This window comes from Aquila chrysaetos, chromosome 23 (assembly GCF_900496995.4).
Source record: "Aquila chrysaetos chrysaetos chromosome 23, bAquChr1.4, whole genome shotgun sequence".
In the NCBI taxonomy this organism is placed as follows: domain Eukaryota; kingdom Metazoa; phylum Chordata; class Aves; order Accipitriformes; family Accipitridae; genus Aquila; species Aquila chrysaetos.
Window position 1 is genome coordinate 10,718,094 of NC_044026.1, and position 22,200 is coordinate 10,740,293.

At 40.1% G+C, this 22,200-nt stretch overlaps 1 protein-coding gene and 1 non-coding gene across 19 annotated transcripts in view; both read right to left on the reverse strand.

Annotated features, from left to right (window-relative positions):
* Positions 1-1,597: 1,597 nt before the first annotated feature.
* Positions 1,598-22,200, reverse strand: part of SLC9A7 (solute carrier family 9 member A7) — an 87,098-nt gene continuing 66,495 nt past the window's right edge. For 2 of the 18 annotated variants that reach the window (XR_005931178.1, XR_005931175.1), the window contains 3 exons: positions 21,594-21,717; positions 21,409-21,500; positions 19,526-19,604 (listed from right to left, as the gene is read on the reverse strand). Coding sequence is in view for 10 of the 18 variants with exons in the window: in XM_029998912.2 (XP_029854772.1) it covers positions 12,858-13,106; positions 19,526-19,631 (355 nt within the window). In the remaining 8 variants the exon portion in view is untranslated. Of the gene's footprint in view, positions 13,107-19,525; positions 19,675-21,408; positions 21,501-21,593; positions 21,721-22,200 lie in introns of those variants that run through there. The other 16 variants (XM_029998912.2, XM_029998911.2, XR_005931176.1 and 13 more) reach the window with 13 other exon arrangements.
* LOC115334746 lies at positions 15,024-15,211 on the reverse strand. The gene has a single exon (XR_003921241.1). It is a non-coding gene; the product is annotated as a U2 spliceosomal RNA (small nuclear RNA).

The following is a 22,200-nucleotide window of genomic DNA, read 5'->3' on the forward strand; positions in this document are numbered from 1 at the left end:
ACTATCTGGGGAAGGTGATAGTTACTCCTTAAACTAAAGCAGCCGTAGTACTAGAAGCATCTAACTATGAGAAGTAATTTGAATACCTGTAATGGCATAAGTGCAATTAATACAGAGCAAAGTTTACATCCTTTGGACAGTCAGGTTTTGGAATAACTGCCAAAGGTAAAATTAGGTTGATTATTGTAACCAAGTGCTTTCATACGTGCATAGTATTATTCTCCAAATAAAAAGTGAACTTCTACAAGAAAAAAATGCACATCCATCTTTGCAAATTTTCTTGGACAAAGGCCCAGGATGGACCACCTTCCTTTTTAGAAGCACCTTTTTTTCCTTCTTACTGCTGCCTCTGCCCCACACAGCTATGGCATCTCTGTTGAAGCATGCAGCTATCAATAGCTTTTAGCAACCTGAGGGTAGTTTTGTTTATATTTGATGGTATTCCCTTCTCCTTCCTTTCTAAATACCCATAGCGAGGGTAAATCACGTTTTGTCCTGTCTATTTGTGCAGTAGGGTTTTACCAACGTGGGTGTTACTCGCGCCTGAGGCGACTCTTTCCCACGGTCCATTAGGCAAAACTGCACCTACGCACCCTGGGCTCCCCTCCCTTTCACTGCCTCAAACTGCTCAACGCTGCCGCTTCTCCGGGGTCTAAACCCAAACTCCTACTGAAGAGCCTGACTCACAGATGCATACAGCTGAAATCCCGCTCTTTGGCTAAGCCAGCGGGCACTTGGTTTCTCAAATCTGCGCAGTGAGGGACCCGGGCGGGAGCAGGCGGCTGGAGCTCCGCGGCCACATCCAACCCGCGGCGGCCGGCTGGTCCGGCACCGCGGAGCGCACCAGGAAAGCTCCTGTTTTGCCATTTTAAAACCCACCATTGCGACACAAGACAAACTTACTGGTATAATAGGACAGAAACGATTTTCTGTATAGGATGACTAGTGTACAGCGAGAGGTGGGGCACGGCTAAGCACAGAGAAGAGCTCTCTCCTCATTGTAATATAAAGACTAAAAGCACTGCTGGAAAGACAAGGCTGGCATTTCTAGAAAAAGATAGGTATGTTTCAGTACTGCAGTTGGTATTGAAAATTTCACACCACGAACAAAGTTTCTGTCTATAGCTGGGGCATGTGTTTAATTACTCATCCTTTCTAGATTAAAGCATGTTTTCAAGATAGCTGTAGTCTTACCTCAGGTTATGATTCCCTTTTTCAGATTGTATGTAATCATTTAGTATTTAAATATTATTTCTTGTCCCACAACAAGAAAGCAGACTTGGTTTTGTTTAAGATTTTTAATAGAGATAGATTTGATAATTTTATTTCATTGACCAGATGGCTCAGAACACATAGCGTATTTAGAAAAAGTCACATTTTCAAGCATTACGCTACACAAAACTGAATGTAAGCTGTCACCTTTTTTATTCTTAAAAAAAACAAAAAACAAACCAAAACCAAAACAGCTCCTAACTTCAAAAACACACATGGCTTATGTTATTTCAAGTGCTTTGCAGAAATCACTTTGTCTTGGACTGTGGATTAGTTTAGCAGGAATAGTTTTTACTTCATGAACCCACTATTGGTTAGGGAGAAGAGGGAGAAGAGGAGGTAAATGGATTAACAAAATTCAGTTGCTTTGAGAATATTGAACTCAGTCATATCATAGGTGTGTTAATCTTGGAACAGAAGCTATGTTAGATTGATAAACACTTAAACATCCTTTACTGATTATATTTAAGAATACACAGAATGGCTGGGGGAAAGAAAGACAGTGTGCGGAACGTCTTTAGCTCTTCAAGTACAGTTTAATTCTGATCACCCTCTCCTATCATTATTTCCACTCCTCCCTTGTTTGATCCAGTTCAAATATTCAGCTGATGTTAGCATACTGAAAATTTACTGAGTACTCCTTATTTTTAGAAGGAAGCTCACACATATTTGAGGAAAACATACTGCAAAAAGCAAAAGAAGAATGGTTTCTTTGGATTGAACAAAAAAAAAAAAAGGTTGAAAATAAGTAGCATTAAAAACATCAATTCTTGGGCCTCCTGAACAAAGGGGCTCTGTAGTTGTAGGCAGGAAATAGCTGTAATTTTCTTAGATCTCAGTTTTCCAAGATAACACTTGGTAATCTTGAAGAAGAGTCCCTTTCTCATTAAATAACAATGACAAAGAAGAACTAAAAGTTCTGAACTTCATAACTTACCTGATTACAAGCTTTCATGTCTTCCCCCAGATGCTAAAACCTATTTATTACTGCAAAACCTGATATGCTTCTCACTTTCAGGCTCACTGCAGAGCTTCTCTTCTCGACCGCAGGATGAACTTCGGCGCAGGGGGCAGTTTGCTCTCGCTGAAAGCAGACGGCGGTACCTGCACCGCCTTGTCAGCCAGCTCACACTTTGCATATACGGTATGAGAGTGAACTAGTAAAGTTCCAAATGTAGGGCACCCATCCACTTCAGCCAAACTTTCTGTGTGGAGAGGATCAAGAACTACTTCTTCCTAAAACAAGTTCCAGTCTCTTTAAAAACGTCATTGTTGACCAGAATGGACAAGTACAGACAAAATGCAGCAACTCTTAATGACTGGAGACACTGCTTCCAGCTATTTGTAAGGAAACAAGACAACAGGAATAGCATAAGAAGGGTTTCAACTCCTTCAACTGGCACTGTAGTATTTCATGCTCAGATTTGCTGACTGTGGATCATACTGCCATCAAAAAATAAAGTGACTCACTGCATGCAAAGTACAGCAAAGCCCTCAGATTGCATCACTGGGAAGAGGAAGACCGTCCCTGCTCAAAGAAGGTCACGCTGTGAGCAGAAGCCTTGCCAGTGATTTCACAAGCTACCGAGAAGTGCCCATTTCTTCAGTGTTATGGAAAAAGTGCAAGGCGCGAGAGAAATATTTAACCTGAGGTGTGAGTTCCTGTTTTCACTGACCTGAAAAATAAACCCAAGGCTAACCGGTCACTATGGTAACAAACTCATCAATTTGTATGTAACTAGTGTGATTTGGTGTAAAATGCGTGATAAGATAATGCAAGATAAATAAGACTGTCCACTAGTCTCTTACACTGGAATTAGCAGTCTGCCTAGGCTCCACCTCATGTCCTCTCCGAAGACAGGCAAAGCATCGCTGCTTTGGACAGCACTAACGAGCAGCTTCTGCACCGGACCCCCAACTCCCCAGCCCGGTGTGCAGGTACAGCAGAGGGGTTAACACAAGGTGTTTGTTTCCAGCATTCATCTCTTTTATTGCAAAACTCAGACTAGCTCACTGTGTGCGTACGAGGGGAAAAACCTTCACAGCAGCGGTACCCGACTCAGGCTAGCAGGACATGCTCAGGGGAAGCAATGCAACAGAAGACGTCCTCCTCAGCTGTTGGGGGAGTGCCTAAGGCAGAGGCCAGGTTTGGATTGTGCTGAACGGCTATCGGTGCCACCGGTCTTGTCAGAAACGCTGACTTTTGAACCTGTTGATACACTTTTGAACAGCAAGTTTCACTGTTTGTTTAGGGTAACAACATTGCCTTTGGTTTTGATTTGCTGCTTCATGTCAGCCAGTACCCTCTCATTTTCTTCTTAGTAACAGGTGAATCGCCATTCCCTGTTCTCCCTTGCCATACCATTTTTATATTTACAAAACTCCTTTGCCATGTCTTCTACCCAACTGAAAGAACCCAGTGTTTACTCATCATATGAAAATTGCACTGTACTTCTGGTTACCTTTTTGCCCTGCTCTGTGCCTCTTCAGGGTTTTTTTTATGTCCTTTCAAAGATTACCAAAGCTACATGGGATGCTGATGGCAGGGACATGTAGGGGATTTATAGAGCAACAGAAGATTTGTGATTTTTTACTTCAGTTCCCAACATTTTTTGTCTTTTTAGAAGATAGGTTCCTGCTGTCTTCTAAACACTAACCAGAATGATTCCAAGCTCTTTCTTACAAGGAAACATCTGTTTTATAGGCTGTTGCACTTGTATAGCTGGAGGTACTTTTCACTAAGCACTACCCCACAGTCAATATTGGGTTCCATCATCCTAAGTAACTGAATATCCCACACGTTTTTTCACTTTCCTACTCACTCCCTTCTCCAGATCCAGCAGCACAAACCTCTGAGTGACACTGCTAGCAACTTTTCTCCATTGTGAAAATTGGTGAAAAGATAAGAAACAGAACCAAGAATAAATGGTCAGTTATTAATCCTGATAGATTCCTCTTACTACAGCAACTAAGCATGAGCTAAGACTTCTTGCCAAAGCACTTTCCAAATATCATCTTATAAAATGAAGTGTATCATCCAGACCTCCTTTGTCTGCGTGATCATTCACCCTAAGAACAGATTTAGAAGTTATAACTCCTCTCTATCACAGCTATATTGATGTAAATCTGTATTTTATTTCTCCATATAATAATGTTTACTTTTAGTTGTAGCTTGCAGTCCCTCCTAAAATAAAATGATATCGGAGCAACTGTTGGATGCTCCCAGGTAGGTGTCATGGAACTCTCAATCAATTCTGTACTGTGAGAAGAGGGCTGAGTTGCTAGCTTTGCCTTGAGGAAAGACCTGCCAGCATCAGCCCTTTTCACTTCTGAGCTGAAATACGGAGTTTATTTGTGTATATATCAAGCCACAGGAAGTTTTGCACCACTATTAATCAAATAAGAAGAGATGACATATTTCTTACTTGACTACAGATGACAAATATGATTATTTGTTCTAGTGCAGCTAATGGTATAACTCGACATAAAACAATGAACTCCACAAAAGCTAACAATGCCTTGTACCTGCTACTTCCCAGTGACTCCAAGATCTATGTGAAGTAATGGAGTACTAAGATGAAATGGAAAGATGAAGTACTTTGCTGACCTGGAATGGTAACACCATCTTCATACCTAACCTGAAACTTCTTGACAGAGCAGGAGCTCCAAGCAGCACTTGCATTTCTTCTCTTGAGAAAGGAGTGTGTGGATGAAGCCTTAATCAGCACACTCAGACAAAGCTGAAATTACTGCAGTATCTTGTCCACACAATTGAATGTTTAGCTAAGTATGTACACAAATCAGCCAGTGGCAGAAAGCCCAGCAGGTGTTTATTCCCCCTCCTCCACTACTACTATCCCCACAGCTTAGACAGCTTTCACAATATTTTGCTTTTCCTCTCTTCCCCACCGTTTTAGTTAAACGATAATCCCTTGCCACTTAACCTCATTAGGACACTGAGCTCCCAAACTAGGGCTCAGAGCACCTGCACACCATTGTTGCACTAAGTGCTGAAGACCAAAAAAGCCAAACCCTGACACTGCAGAGAGCTGCTGTCTTCCTTAAATCCTCACAGCTTAAACTGCAAATTTTGGAAAGATGGTTGTTGCTGTAGCTATCAACACTATGAAGAGGATGTATCAGGGGATACAGAATTATATTCCAGTTCTACAAACCTCTGCTTACAGTAATTACTTCAGTGTTGTTAAAGACATTTGGTGCAGTAGCACCCAATTTCTTGCACACAAGAGATAACATTATCTCTAGGAAGGATAGGATTTAATATACATTACAGCCCTCCCTGATACAGTGCTTGGCCCACCTCCAGCTTGAACCTATCATACCACACAGGCCTTGGGTGCTTTGATAACAAGGGAGCAGAAGTTACCAAAAGGTTTGGACAGACCATCTACCATAGCAGTCTTGGTCAGGACAGCATGATATGCTTTGGATACCTAGTGCGTTTTTATGTTCAAAGGAACCTTAAGACACCTCCTGCAACCTTAGTGATGGGTTTGTATGTTAAATGACAAGAAGCTAAGATTTGTGAGCATGGTAGACTGATGGAAATCAGGTTAAATGCTGCCTCTGATTTTGTGCTTTATGATCAGATCAGAACTAATAAACAGAAAATCTGTAGCACACATCCTATAACTGCAAAGGAAAGGCAGAGCAGCCTGTCTCCCTTAAAGGAAGGAAGCAAATTTGGGACACCCTTAGATGCTTACGTTCTCCCTGCTCCACTGAAACCAGCTATGGGTCATATCCCTTTCTTTACTTCCAACATCCCAAACTAAAATCAGACAAACTTACCTCAAGTGACCCTGTGTGCTGGAAGCTGTTATTTCACAATGACTATTACTAATCGGCTGATACGATCCAGCAGAATACCTTCTGGTATTCTGCTTTCTGGTATTAATCTGTGTCAACACCAAGACATTCAGCCAGACAATTTAGGACTGAAATTCAAAATCAGACAGTGGATGATAACCTCCTTGATTAAACTAAAATCTGGAAATAAAATTCATAAATATGTTATAACATGGAACTGCATGACCTACTTCTCCCTGCCTCTGTAATAACAACTTCAGAGACTTTACTAGTTAAAAAATAAATCTAATCTATTTCTCATAGCCTAAAGTTAAGTATTTTAACATTGCAGCAAAACCCTTTTAAGTTGAGCATTCACTTTCTCTGAGGGAATGCAAATCTGGGTTTTTTTCTAAATAAAAGTTGGAAAGTGACCTTTAATTACAGTATTTCAAATTATTGCCATCTAATTAACCAAATTTGCATAAGCTAGCAACGTAGCATAGCTTTGACATTGTGCTCAGGCACAAAAGTGAAGCCTGACTATTCTAAACCCCCCCCGCCCCTTTTAAAATACACACATAATGTGTTTATATGGGATGATGCTTTCAAGCTCCAAAAGGTTAAAAAAATGCAAGAAACTAGGGCCATCAGAAAATTAAATGAAAAAGCATTACATTAACAAAAGCTAGGACTAACCCAAACATTTTTAATTTCCCTAGGACAAAGATTGCTGCCTCTTTGCATGCACCAGTATAAAACCCTTCTGGCTCCGTACTACTGTACATGAACCTGGGAGGGACACTGGCTTTATCCGCATCAGCATAACCAGGTATTCAAAAAGCCACGGCTTCTCTCCCTCCCTGCAGACACCTTTCTACACCACCAAGTTTCCCGACATAGACAGTGCAGGCAACAAATGAAGTCCTTTATTCCAGTATAAGTTATTATGAGCTGTCTCTCCCAGTTAAGTTTCAGTCCCTAGATAAAGCTTCAAACCCAATGGCATTTTGGAGGTCTGCAAGTCCACGTGGGGTGGTGCAAAATAGATTACGGTCAAGAAGGTAGCATACGATAAAGGCATAGTGGATACAGCATCCAAACCAGATAGATTATTTTATTACCTGAAAATCTGAACTGATTCTAGCATTTAATCACTTTGTCACAACTGTTTAATTTCCATAGCAAAAGCCTGTATAAATTGCAAGTATCAAATGAAGATATGAAATTTCATTTGAGTCTGCAACACAAATATGATTGGCCAAGCATTTACAACCTGTTTGTATGTATGCACATTTTATAAGGCACCTCCATCTTTACCAGACTAATGTTACCCTAGAACTGCTTTCAAAATTACTAAAGGCTTTTTAGACTCAAAAAAACATAGTAGCAATGCAAGATTATTTTGAACATTTTTTTTAAAAAAGTTACTTTCCTTGCTCTGGAGTAGAAGCAAGTCAGTGCTTCCCTGTGAAAGCCTTTGATTTTGTGATCAATCAGGATAGGGTAGTTTAATTACTTTTGCATTATCCCATTGCCCCTGTTTTAGGATAAGGTATGCAGAAGCCTACAAAAATTCTGAGCATTTAGGACTGCAAGATTAAGAGTAGCAATTGTTTACCATGCTATTCCCACAGTAAAGCTGCCTGTTTAAGCCATTTCCTGGCTTTGTAATTCACTATTTCCTCCACACTTTCCTTCTCTTTCACTTTGCAGGCTTGTTTCTACTGGAAGTTATTTTTTAGAAGGGCACTCCCAAAAATCCCAGGCCAAGAAGTATCTGTGGCTTCTCACTGCGCAGTATTACTCTCCTCCCCAAACTGGGGAAGCGAGACCCTCCTCCTGCACTGCAAATAAGGTTTGCAAGGGCTGCTTCTTACAAAGAGCATTTTTCAGTGTACGGACATTTGAAATTGTTATTCTATGTGTTTTTCTCTTAGGAATGTGTTCAAGCTACTCAGCAGCTCTGTCCTACTTTCTGTGACTCTGATTACAACCAAGATTGTACATAGCCAGTTTGGGGTATTTCCTGCCTGCTTTCCTGCTGGATGGTCTGTGCCTCTTGGTCATGGTTTATCTTCCCTTGCTTCTAAGACTCAGTGGGTCACGAGTTCAGTATTTTGGAGAGGAATACTCCCTGCTGATGTATCTAAGTTCTCTGGTTTCTCCCCCAAAAAGTTTCTCCCCTCACCCGCATCTTAAAGAAAAGCTCATGAAGTTGAGGCTTCTGGTTACTCAAATTCCATTCCCACACTTGTGCAGAGGCAGAGACCATCTCTGCCAAGGCTGAGGTCAAGATGTTATTCCTGTGAGCTACTTCAAACAGAGTTAAAAGAAACACTGAACCTTTCTTTGAAAAGCATGTGAAGCATATTAGCTTCCAGGGTTTTACTGTTACAAATTAGACTCAGAAGCTCCTCTGACTGATACTGTCTGAAGAGAGACAGCAATTCAATTTATATTGAACTTACACAAGAAGGACCACGCTTTCCATGCCAATCTACAAATTGTCTCACTGATTATAAAGATTAAAAATCACAGGATCTGGCCTTCTAGTTATTATAAGGTGCTCATGCTATCTGGACTTCCTACCATGAGGTCTTTCCCTCTCCCCAGGAGTAAAACATAGTAGCTATCATGTTAGTAGTAGACATCATTTTAACCTTTGCTATGTACTTGCTTCAGATCAGCTCTTTGGAAGTTCAGCCAAAAAAGCTTAGATTTTTTTCCCCTTCAGTTAAAATTTCTGCAGTCCTTTCCCCAAAGGCAATTCCTTCAGTGTAAAAAAAATAAAAAATATTTTTGGTTTCCTTTCATAGGCCAAAAAACTTGCATCCTTGGAATAGGGCTAGACTTGGTCAAGTACCAAGTATGTGATACTTCACCCTTGTTCAGTCTTTATCAGAAAAGGTAGCTTACACTGTACCCTTCTTCTGCATAGCAGACATGTAACGTACAGCATAAACACACTTGTCATAGCATTCCTCCTTTCTGATAACTTGAGCTCAGAGTATCAGAGCTACTGCTGAAGCCAATGGAAGCAGCACTTCAAACACTTCTCACAAACAGCACCCTGAAAAAATCCAGTGTTATGCCTGTGTTTGTAGTGAGGCTGCTGTGGTACTGCTCTTAGTCACAGGATCTGCTCATAGCTACTCAACTTTAACTGATAAACCGCCTATAGTCCCATGGAAGTTAAGAGAATTTGCTCTTTTGCACAAAAAATGTGCAGCATTGTACAGGTGACTCAAAACATGATCATTTCTCACAGATGCTGAATTAACTAGCAAGCAAAGCACAAAAATGCCAGTTTTCTAGATATTTTTTGTGTTCTTCCAAATTCTGTAAATTAAAATCTTTCTAATCTCCCCCCCCCCCCCAACCATTAAACGGGTTTAGATAACTTCTTAGTCTGTTTAAATATGATGTTCGTACTGCTTGTGGATTGCTGTGACCTTTTACACAAGTAAATCAGAAAGATTTGTTTGCATGGGAATTCAAGCAACTGCAGAACAGTCTTGCCTTGCTTCTGTGAAGCACTGAAATAAGATTAGGGACTTCATTTTGCCCATCTCCAGGGACTGAAGTTAGCAGATTCCTGGCAACTTCAGGTGAAGATTTTCAGCAGTAAGTTGACAGTGCAGCAAGCAGAAAAAGTACAAGGAGAAATCCCTCAGTCCCAAGTACAAGGGCAGCCACATGAGCTACAACATCCTATGTTAGTATAGCAACACCTTTTTCAGTGAAGACCATCATCTTACTGGTTTTCTTTTTCAATTTGAAGAGGGTATTAATATGTACTGATTGCTGTTCATTACGATCTTAAGCTGTGTTTTCTATTCAAAACCTCACACCAAGTTTATAAGAAAATACCCATCTCCTGGTATGGTTCGGTCAAGTTCTTGCCAGCTCAGGATCTTACTGGAAAGGAATTGAAAGTATTAAACTATTCTTTCAAAAGGATATACACAAGAAAAAAAAGCATCTATTAGTTGGTGAAATATGCAGTGTTTCAGGACGAGGAGGGTTCTTTTTGGTTTTCCCACCTTTTCAGTAAAGGAGTCCCTTGGGAACTTGGTACAAGGATCAGTGTCAGTAGTAAGAGGCTAGATGTTTTAGCTTACCTTTTGTTGACAGTGAAGTCCAATTTTGGAAGAAGACTTAAAATGAAAAATAGATAAAAATCAAGGAATAAAATGCATTGTTGTAATATATGAGTTAAAATTAAGCTTATGTATATGGGCCTCTCCTCACCATGTTGGATAAGCTTTTTAAGTAATTTTTGAATGTGAATTAGGGTATTATATTCCTCACCTCTCACCAGTGATCCAACTATTTTGGCTGCTCTTTCACAACCACATTTTGGGCTTACTGGTGAACTTAATTCAATTGTATATTTTTGCTATGGGAATTAAAAACACAGACAGAGAAGCATCTGCACTGGGATGGTTTACTGATGCTTTTAAGAAATTCAGTCTTCCCGAGAAAGCTAACGAAACAGAATTTCTGCTTCTGGAATCTGTACCAGATCTTTCTTCCAAAGAACAGATCTCTGTCTGCGTAAGGCTCTGTTTTTCAGCCAAAGTAATTTGGTAAGCTTCAGCTTCAAGCTGCATGTAAATATTTGCCTCACTGTATTAAGTCCATTTATTTTGGGTAAGTTTCACTGTCTCAACCCAAAATTTGGTTCATATGACTCAGCTAATAACTCTTAATTGTTGTAGAAGTCTCAAGTCCTCACTCAGCATTGACAGCATGGGTCCCAAAGACTTGTCCAAAATGAACGCAGCTTTTGTAATGTAGGAGGAAACTACTTTTTCTACTGTCAGAGCACTTAAAAAAACCAAAAAAAACCCAAAAAACAAAAAAACACCAAAAAACCCCCAAACCCCAAAAAACCAAGCCATGTAAACAGTATAACTAGCATGGATCATTGCTATCTGCTTTGTCTTCCTTGAAAGCAGATGAGAACTGAAAAGGAGTTGTTCTGCTCAGAGATCTTCATCAGAGTTTGTTACTCTTCACCATTTAAGAGCAGAGCTCAGACTGTATTGGTCTTCCAGTTTTTCCACAAAAAGGCTTCTGATTTTCTCGTGTCTCTTTTCTTAATAATGTCAGACAGTCATTATAGATCAATGCCCTTTACAAATTTACCTTGGAGGGACAGATAAGGAGGTAGATCATTCATTAGAGAACACATTTGAAAGAAAGCAGACTAGACAATAGGACTGCAATGTTTCTCTGCAGCAGTAAGTTCCCGTACCAACGTTAGCCCATTAGGTTTAATAGTTAAGGAAAAACAGAGCGGGTATTTACTCACACACAATTTTATGAGAGGAACAACTGAAATGGCAGCAAGAAAAACACACTTATTAGACAAACTGATATTACATCACATTAGTGGGCCACAAAACTCTTTAAAAAAATAAACTTTTTGAGACATGAGAATGAAATCACATTTTAGCATGCTTTAAATAGCTGAACTGCTCTTCCAAGCGTAAGTTTTCAGCTATTGGCAAAGACGATATCTCCTCATTTGGAAATCAAAAAGCATTTAGCAATAAGTTAAAGCTAGCCTACGTGTAAGTGGGCTAAATACTAGGTAAAGATTTTTTCCCTTTTCACATTTAAGATGATACTACAGTTCATCACTTCTGTAGCTTATATGTTGTTGTGCAATGCCCCACTGAAGTTTCACATCTACTCTGCGAAAGAGAACAAGAGTAAACACCTTTCTTTTAGTATAGTCACAAATGGTAAAGCCAGCAGTATTTGTGTGTCCATTTAATTAGATGTTTGCTGTTTATCACACACAAGAACTGTAAGCAGAGTCCATGGATTCTTCTGAGCAATATGAAACCTCATGGTTCCATGCAAGTTCAATACTGCCTCTCTCTCTCTCCCCCCCCACGCCCCTCCTCCTCTTATCTGCTGTTTTCCCCAGCCCAAGATACATTTCCAACTATCTTCATCTGCTTTTAAGAACCCTAAGGGAGAGAAAGCTTCACCTCATGACTTTTACCCGAGAGAACCTGGCTCTGGGCTTGTGTCGGGTCAGGTATGTCTTAGACCACAGGAAGTTGGATGTTTTTCTTTTGAGGCACTAGAAGTTAGGCGAATAGTAATAGTCAAGTTGCCCAAAGCTAAAGGGACAAGTAGCTCTCATTGCTTTCCTATTTAAACACATGGCCAGTGAAGAAATCTTCTTTTCCCTTTTTTCCCTGAAATACATAAAGTACAGCTTGCAATAACAGATTCCCCAGTCTTCCATTCATGCACCTGTAGTCCTAATGTATACTGTCCCGTTTTACTTTAGTTTCCTCAGCCTCACGAGAGAAGTTAACAATGGATCTCTCCACATTGATACAAGTACATTCTTTTTTTATCTCGTAATTATTATCATATTTATATTTCTTCTTCCACATTCCCAAGCTAAGCCAAGACAAGCTCAGTTCTATGACAATGTTTTCATGTACCTCTCTTCAGAGAGAGCTGCTGCAGCTGAACAAGACAATTGCAGCATGCTAGTTATACTTGGATTCAATATGTGGTTGAAGAGGAGAATGACCAGTTTTCTCATTTGTCTATTTTCAGACATTTAGAAAACCCCACTGTCAGCATCTTGAGTAAAAAATAGGTGACATCTTCAGACCCTAGTAAAACCACTTACGCGTGTTAACTTGTTTAAATAAACATTCCCACCTCAAGTGACACAGTGGCCTGCAGTCTTCCTTGATCCATCCACTGAGCAAGAGTTATTTTTACTGAGTCAGTAATCATGCATTGTCTTCCAGAGGAAATACTAGCCGGGTACCCCTGCTTGTAACTTCATGATCTGCTGCTCCCAAATCACGTTCTAGTGCTTCCTCTGAACTACTTTTTGTTCTCTTGCCATCAAGGCTAGTGGTAGCTGTATGGGGGCCAGAAGAACCATTTGCAGTTATTGTTGTATCACCATATGTCACGGTAAGGTCACCATCATTCAGAATAAAATCAGAATCCTCTTCTCTAAGCTGTTCTTGATTCTGGAAAATAAGAAAAATCTTTGTACAGTGCACAACATCTAGTCTTTGCCAAGAATGTAACTGAACAGAAGAGTTTACCTACGCGTCAATACAGAAGCAGTAAGCGGTAAAATTCCACCTTAAGAAATGTTAAAAATAACCTTGAACCCAGTGTTTGCAAATCAGCTTACTGCTCCCTGTATAACTACTGCTATTGTGGAGATGAGGGGGAGCTGAATCCAAGAACTAGATTATGAAACAGGTAACTAGGGATTTAATAGCACTGGAAGTTTACCAGAAGTACAGGAGAGATGAGCAGTATATACTGGTTTCTGCATGACAATTTAGAAGGCAGTACAGGAAAAAGACTGGAGACCAAGCACAATTAAGTCACTCCAGATACAGAGTCAGAGTTGCATCTGTTGCTAATTAGTTAAGTTCATTAGCAAAAGACTCATGCAAACTGGTAAGAACTCATTAGGCCCAAATACTTTATATTCAAGGCTTCCTCAACAAATTTTTGTATATAAACTGAAAAATAACCACACTCTTAAATTATTTGCTTACTTTTACCTGGTACTAAATAAGAGAATTACTTGACCTAGTTCTTAGGAATGCTCCTGAGCCATAAAAGTATGAAAGACTGATACAAGAAAGTGCTTGCTTCATGGTTTTGTAACTAGTTCTGATATGTTTTCTTTTCAAAATCATTTAAGAAAGTGGCTCACAAAACCCTGTGAATTTATTTTGGCAGAGATGAGTTGAAATATAAGGTCAGAGACTAGAATTGCTAAGTGTAACAAAACGCTTAATTTCTCTACACAGCATAATACAACAGGAAACAATTCTACCATGTTTCACTCCTGTTTAACATGGTCTTGGTAAAAGGCAGAACAGCTGAATTGGTCAGAAAATGGGGCTTCCTCATATTTGAAGAAAATTCTATCAGTACTATAAGCTTGCTTTGTTGCAACTGAAAGCAATTATTTCCCCATGTGAATAGCTCCATACTGCTTAGCAAGAGCTGAAATGTAAGCATGTATATTGCTGTTCTCCTCAGTAGGCTGGACACCCATCAGGCTACATTCTCAAAATACATCATTTCCTTCCACTTCAGCAAATGAAGGAGGGCACAGGCTTCATGAGGTAGGTTGCCTGTGATCAGCCTGACCAGAAAGCCCTACCTGTATTGCAGGAGTTCAGAGCACTTGAGACTGAACATGCTGATTAACCTGTCCACGATGAAAAATGCAGTGCCCAGCTAAATAAAACTTCCTGGGAAAGCTTCCTATCATTATTTCAGAACGATAATCAGCCAGAATAAAACAGCAGAAGCCTCTAGATGATACAGAATATTTAACTAATGAGGACTGGAAGAAGTGTCAGGAGTTTACCAAAATCATCGGAAGAAATGGTGCAGTTCAGCGTCAAGTGCAAGACAAGCCCTACTTAGAATGAATGCTAATTTCTTAGAACCTTTGTGGCATCCAAATTTATCATTGCTTATTAGAGACAGAGTTACTGTGATAGAAAGCACTGTTATCAAAGAGCAAATACAGTTTAGGACACTTGCTTTCTTTGATTGCAAAGAAAACACTGAACTACTGTCACTGTCTTAGAAAAAAGGCAGAAATTAAAGGGCTCAGCTATAGTCGGCAGAAACAGCCTTTACAAGCTTTCCATTGCAAAAGAGAAAAAGCCTGAGGGACAAGACCAAGATGATTAAAAAAGGTACACAAAATAATCGGCTGTTTAAGAAAATCTGATATCCCTATATATTCTGTTTTTGACGAAGAGATGCTCAAAGATAAAAAGCAGAAAAACAAGTTTATGACTGTTGACTGGTTATGTTTTAAGAAGTCGAAGAAGCTGAGAAGCTCTATCACAAGTTGCCTTTCATGGTGTTTGCCCTTGGAGAAGCACCAAGGAGGGGAAGGCAGGGCTAACGGCACACGGGGAGGTATTGTGATACCAAGGCCACGTGTGAAGCGGCTGCAGCAAGCTCCCAAGGCACCTCCTGTCTCCACAATGCTATTTAACAGCAGATCCTTGCAGCCACCCATCAGATAAGAAACTGGTAAGAACACACACTACATCTGAGCTTCCCCAAAGGGCTGAAAAGCTCTTGGAAGCACAATACTGAAAGGAGAGGGCACAGGCTTCATACTATATGGCAAGTCCTAACTCAGTCTTTGCTGGTTTGTCCCAGGCTATACTTACATGTATGTAAACATGATCAGTTCCAGAGAAAACACTGAGCTTTCTCTCAACATAGTGAACAAACATTGCCTTGTATGAGCCAAGTTCCACTTATTTATTTCACTTCTGAATTGCACTACAAGCAGAAGGCAATTTATTTCATATATTTCCCCAGAGAACATCCATGAAAAATCCCATGTAGTATACGGATTTGCTATGTTTGCAAGCAAAGAGGATGGGTGAATAAACCTACTGTGCTTCATGCAGCATGAACAATTCTTTCAAGAAAGACAGGAAATGTATCCAAGTAGATCCCTAGAGACTTGAAATTCTTCCAAGAATAACCCTAAACTGGCCTCTGCAATCCCCTACAGTTCTGTAGGAATAGCTTCAATTCACTCAAAAAACATAGGTCTGAACTTCACTACTTAAACTGACAAACTAGAATGGGTAAGTACCTAAATCCAAAACCCTGTAAAAGACTGAATTTTGCTTTGACATGCTGACCACAACCTTGAGGGACCTCACAGCATTCTGTCCCATTTGTGGTAAAATCTGCTCATGCTCCTAAGAATGCGTGCTGGAGACGTTAAAACAGCTAAAGCTTATTTAGAGGTACTGCTTACAAAGCCAGTCTTTATTACCTCCTAAGGCAATGCAAAAAGCACATGCAAAGTACACTGCACATACAAAGCGCTGGTATTCATCACGTACACGGCTGGGGCTGAATAGAACACAGGCATCATGGATGACAAAACTTGCATTAGAAGTTACTTATCTTGTGCCTCCAAAGCAAAAGCATCAAGTAGTACGCATGCAAAATAAATTACAACTTAAATCTGATGCTCTGCTTAGAGTTTTGCTATTTCTCAGCCGAGTTCAAATTCATCAAGGAAACTAAACAATTTTTGCTATGAAGCTAGAATCACTAAGAAAGGGGAGAGGCGAGGCACAGCTGAACATTTTTCTTACCAATTTTGAGAATTACCTCCTCCAAGACTTATATAGACTGCAAATGACATTTCTTTACTGGGTTTGCATATTTAGAAAAATAATTCAATTCCCCTTACTTTCATACCAAGTTGTCACACTGTGTATGGTGCAAGAACTAAACTTTCAAAGAAAAAAAACAAACAAACAAAAAAAAAACCCATGGTGGGAGAGTGTGTAGGACAAAAACCACACCCCTGAACAAACAAGCAAAAAAAAAAATTCCCCAGGAGTACTTCATTAGGAAGAACAGGTGATAACACAGCTGCTCCTTCCAGATGGGAAAAAAGGTTGATGAAACAGAGAATTACTAGAAGTTTCAAAGGACATGTCAAAAGGGAAGAAAAAAGTGACCTACATTAGTTTGGGATAAATTGGAAAGCCCTGCCAAATGGTCATGCACTGAAGATAACACCAGGAGAGAAAGATAGGAGTGAATTTTTGAAAATGGTAATTTTAAACACTAACTACAGCAATCCTTCATGCTTTTAAGTTCCAGCTTGGATTCTTTGGGTGGGAAAAACTTAATGGTGAGCCTAGTGGCACAGTCTTAAAGCAGTGGGAGAGCATCAGCAAGGAATAGTAACGACAGCTCTGGAAAAACCCCACTGTACCTCACCCCTGCATGCTGACTCAGAACCTCACATGTATGCCATGCAAATTCAAGCTCAGAGGACATGATCTCATACTTAGGAATAGGTTGTAGGTGGACTATGTAATAAGATTATCTGACTTTTGGACTTTAACCCCCCCCCCCGCCCTCTTGGCATCTAATTAAAAAGATGTACTCCCACTCACAGAAGTGAAAATAAATTCTAAATAAGGTTGTAATGAAGCCAGGGAAAAAAACAACAAAAGCTGAAAACAATACACAAATACAGAGTCAGTATAGCCACATATTTGTATTCTCTTTATAGATGTCATAACTGCTCAGACATGCATCTGAATAAGATCTAGTATTCACTACTTCTGTTTGCAACACATTTTCCAGCTTGTCCTGGTTTCAGCTGGGATAGAGTTAATCTTCTTAGTAGCTGGTATAGTGTTGTGTTCTGGATTTAGTATGAGAATAATGTTGATAACACACTGATGTTTTCAGTTGTTGCTAAGTAGTGTTTAGACTAAGTGAAGGACTTTTCAGCTTCTCCTGCCCAGCCAGCAAGAAGGCTGGAGGGGCACAAGAAGTTGGGAGGGGACACAGCCAGGACAGCTGACCCAAACTGGCCAAAGGGGTATTCCATACCATGTGACATTATGCCCAGTATATAAACTGGGGGGAGTGGGGCTGGGAGGACTGATTACTGCTCAGGAACTAACTGGGCATCAGTCAGCAAATGGTGAGCAATTGCATTGTGCATCACTTGTTTTGTATATTCCAATTCCTTTATTATTATTATTATTGTCATTTTTTAATTGTTATTATTGTTATTTTCTTCCTTTCTGTCCTATTAAACTGTTCTTATCTCAACCCATGAGTTTTACTTTTTTTTTCCCCACTCATTCTCTCCCCCATCCCACTGGGTGGGGGGAAGTGAGCAAGCGGCTGAGTGGTGCTTAGTTGCTGGCTGGGGTTAAACCACAACCCAGATATGTTACATTCTGTTAAGTATTTAGACTTTTTTGCTTGTTTAATTCAAAATCTTCAGTCTTTAATTCTCTCAGATGTACCATTCAATTTTCCTGGAAATACCTCACAAAAACACAACTATTCGAAGCAGTTTCTGTCCCCCCAAAGACATGGCTCTCTCAATTGCTTCACCTGCACTTAATAGGAAGGCAAAAAGATTCCACAGTTTTGTAGCCAGTAATAAAATGGTATAGTCAAGTGCTGTAAAAGAGCCAGCCATGCAAAGAAATGAAAAGCAATAAAGCAACTGCAGAGTTTGGAAATCTTGAAAAGAAACTAGAAATAAAGTCTCAAAATTATATTCTATCCCAAGACTAACACAGCATCACACCAAAATAGGAACAAGAAGAAAGAATACAATGTGAAAGTTCCACATTATACACCTCAAAAAAAGTATGCAGCCTCATAAGCATTTTTAATGATGAAGTTAACATCCCAAGTGTATGTGTGTGTGTGTCACAACCAATCCAAGTAAAGAATAAGTTTCCACATGTGGTAATAGCTAAGAATGAGGACTAAAGAGGAAAAAAGAGCCCAACTGTTAGAGAAAATAAATCCAAAGCTTGCATGTTCATTCTGGCTAGATCCTCCGTTACTGGATAACTAATCTCATAAGATCATACATAGATAGACACATGGGCAACACACAAGTAGGGTAATTGGTCTGATGGATGCCTTCCAGCCTAGATCTGTTTTAAGATCTCCAGTGTCATTGCAAAGATGGGAACAAGGCCAATTTCTTGCATTACTAATAGCTCCAAATAGGCAACAGACATTTCAGATTTCTTTGAAACTTTACTATCAGGTAAAAGAAAGATGCTAATGATACCAAAAAGAAATGCAGGGAAGTATTTCAAAGTTGGAAGTGGAATTCATAACTCTCTATGAAAAGAGTAATAGAAATCTGGTCCAAGACTACTTGAACATAGCAGAGATGTTACCATTTCAGAGAACCTGCAAATTTGAGTGTTCCCACATAGTACCATGGTTTTATTTACAAGCAGCTCATAAGTTGTAGATTTCAGAAGCACTGTACAGATAGGAATGACATGTATCAGGATCCTGCAAGAGTAATAGAGAATGAAGCATTAATTATTGCAAGACATGGCTGTAAAGACAGTATAGTGACCTGCTGGACTCAGATAAGTAACTAATTAACTGTTTCTGAAATGTGATCTCAAATTTCACAGTGGAAACAATGAAGGGAAGCTCTACCAGATTTCTTTCCAGCATGAGTAAATGTGTCAGTGTCTTCTCTGAAGGAGACCTTGATGCAACCTTAGCAGTAACAGGAAAAGAATCTTGTCCAAAAGTGTTGAGAAGGGACTGAATATTTTGAAGTGATTCCCTGAGCTGGTTTATTGACTAGGCCTGTAATTTTCCAATATCCATTAATGTTATTTTTTTAATGTAGCATCTGAACAATAAGATCATCTCTGATTTCTACTAACAGAAGCTGTTGCCTCAGGGGAGAGTATCTTAAATCTTGCCTGCCTATGACAAACCAGCACTTTCTCACAGTTAGTATATCATACCAACCTTTTGCCTAAAAAGAAAAAAACTGCTTTGCTGAAGTTAAATAAATGAAAAACAAAACACAGAAGTATTAAGTAATTCTACTTACATCATAAACCTGGGGACTTGTCAGACAGCGGGCTATGAGGCCACACCAGCTGGGTAGAGTTGTGGTTAATGGAGGGCCACTGTGAGTGAGAATTGGCTTTAAATAACTTAAGTAGTTAAGGAAAACACATCAGTGCTCGAAAACCACTACTGAAAATAAAAAGACAATTGTACATAAATGTGTGTGGTTCTGCCTTTGATAGATGTGCTGCTCAATAACTGTATATAAAACATCCATTGAAAAAAATCTGCATTTGTAAACAAATAAATGAAAAACATCTTCCCCCCCCATTTTCCCCTTCATCCTTTCAAGTGCAGTTTCTTTACTCACACATTTCCTGCAAGGGCAACTAGCTAACTCTTTTCTTAAAAATCTCAAACAGTTGCAATGCTTCCAGCTTTTGGGCTCTCTGGAGCCAAAAGGAGCAAGCAGAGGTACAAGTGCTTTAGTGTTAATAGGACCAAGGGTATTTCTGCCCTGAAGATGGGAGCATGGTGTTGAGGTTGCAAGCTAGAAGTAACAAGGTGACATACCTATGTGGCTCAACACAGGGAAATAAAGAAATACTGTCCATCCAACATCCTCAAAGCAATATAACCGCTTGAACTGCTAGGTGGTCACTGAGCCACAGAGATGCAACCAGAGGTCTTACTCTGGTAATGCTCAGAGACATCTCTGCAGTACATATATACATACCACAGAGAGCCTCAGAAAGGTGAAGGGAAAACTATATGGCAAGAACCACATAACACAGCGTGGAAGGAAAGCAATGCTACCTAGATTACATTGAGGGGGCACAGGGGTGGGTGGGAGAGAAAGGTGTCTTTACACCTCTTTTCATAGGTCTGCCCCAGGTAAATCCATATTTGTTCACGCTAGTACTCCAGACTGATGACATGCCTGAGGAAATGCTCAGGAGTCAAAGAAGGTATCCCTACTACAGAGCAGCACACTGATCTTGACTGGCACAAGAACAGAGCTGAGGAGGAAAGTGCTAAGACTTCAAAACATTGCCTGAAATCAGGACCATGGGGTTTTGGGTTGGGTTGGGGTTTTTTTTAAGTCAGTCTGATTATTTTCAATGTAAATATATATTGCAGGTATTCCAGTTACTTTCTCAGGCCTCTAAGCACAGAGAGAATCAAGTCCATTTGTGAATATAACAGCTTTCCTGAGCCTCTTAACAGATCAAGATGCTTAGGGGAAAGAGGAGTTTAAAAAAGGGGCTGTTTCAGCAGAGATGTATCCCTCCCCTTTAGCAGAGCCTAGCATAGCACGTTTACTTGAACATATAACAGCATGATTATGCCACTGCAGAGTTATGTTTCCTCCCTCCCTCCTCCAGTAATGGTGCAGCTACACCCAGGCCTGGAAAGAAATAAACTCTTTGCCCTTACACTAACCTACCAGCCTCCACATTGTCCTGTGGCAGACAGGCATGCTGCGACTCAGTCGTAATAAAACAAACCCAGTAAAAGACATCTGGTACTTCATCAAAGTTGCAGTTTAATTTGTGTTTAACAATTGTGGGTGAACCCAGGGAACAGCCCATGACACTAAATGAACTCTGGGTTCCACAGGAATGAAGTTCCAAGTTATCCATCCACACAGAGCTCTGCAGGCAATAGCCAGCGTTGGAGCACACTGCCAAGTGCATCTTACTTGCATCTTTTTCAAGTTAAGTTCCCTTGCAAAGAGTGAATTTTGAGACAATCTGCCTTTCTACCCACAAACCAAATGACTGCATCAGCAAATAATATTTTGACATTTAGCCATGGGTATAGAGGTGGCAATTCTAAAGATCATCCCTTCCATGCAATTTAAGCACACCCAGCTGATGTTTATCTGAATGCCTCCTTGCAACAAAAGGAACAGAATTTTACCTCTAAGATAGAGTAAGACAGTTCTGCCTCTGGATGTTGGTTTCCTTGGCACAAACTTCACAAAAGCCTTCCCTAAAGATAGCCACTCACCGCTGAAAAAGCAAATGCACTATAAGCATCCTTTAAGTTTCTGTGAAACAGCTAATTAAGCTGTAATTTTTGCCTGGCACTCCCCCTGCCCTTACCGCAGCTGCTGGGGACTGCAGTTGTGCTAGCATCAGCCGAGGGGAAGTCAGCATTGCCAACTACTCCTTTTTACACCGGGCACATCCCTTTTGTAAAGACGGGGGAAGAGGATAGCTTTGCTTCCTTCTTAAAAAGACAAAAAAGATGCAGTCAGCCACAGCCAGATCCTTCTGTGCTATTACCACAGAATTCTTTCTTTAAAAAAAAAAAAAACCAACAAAAATTGACCTCAATACACTTTGACACCACCTACTACAACTCAAAGGGTTAACTTGAAATTACTAACATTTATGAATATTTAAACTAGCACATACACTCCTTTCTGGGCTTTGGCCCCATATTACTATATCTGAAAGCATCATCCAAAAACAAATTTTATCCTGAACAGGCAAGTGTTACTAGGATCTGAATGCTTTTAACACTATACCTGGGTTTCCCTGGGTGGGAAATCTTGATGCACAAGGCACAGAAAGAAACTGCTATGCTCCAACCAGGCCAGCAATCTCTCATCAACCAATGGCCAAGACCCCAGTGAAAAGACTCACTTCTCAGATGCAAGCTGCAACAAGATTAAGGCCCTGTCACAGGTAGTTATGTATATTTAAC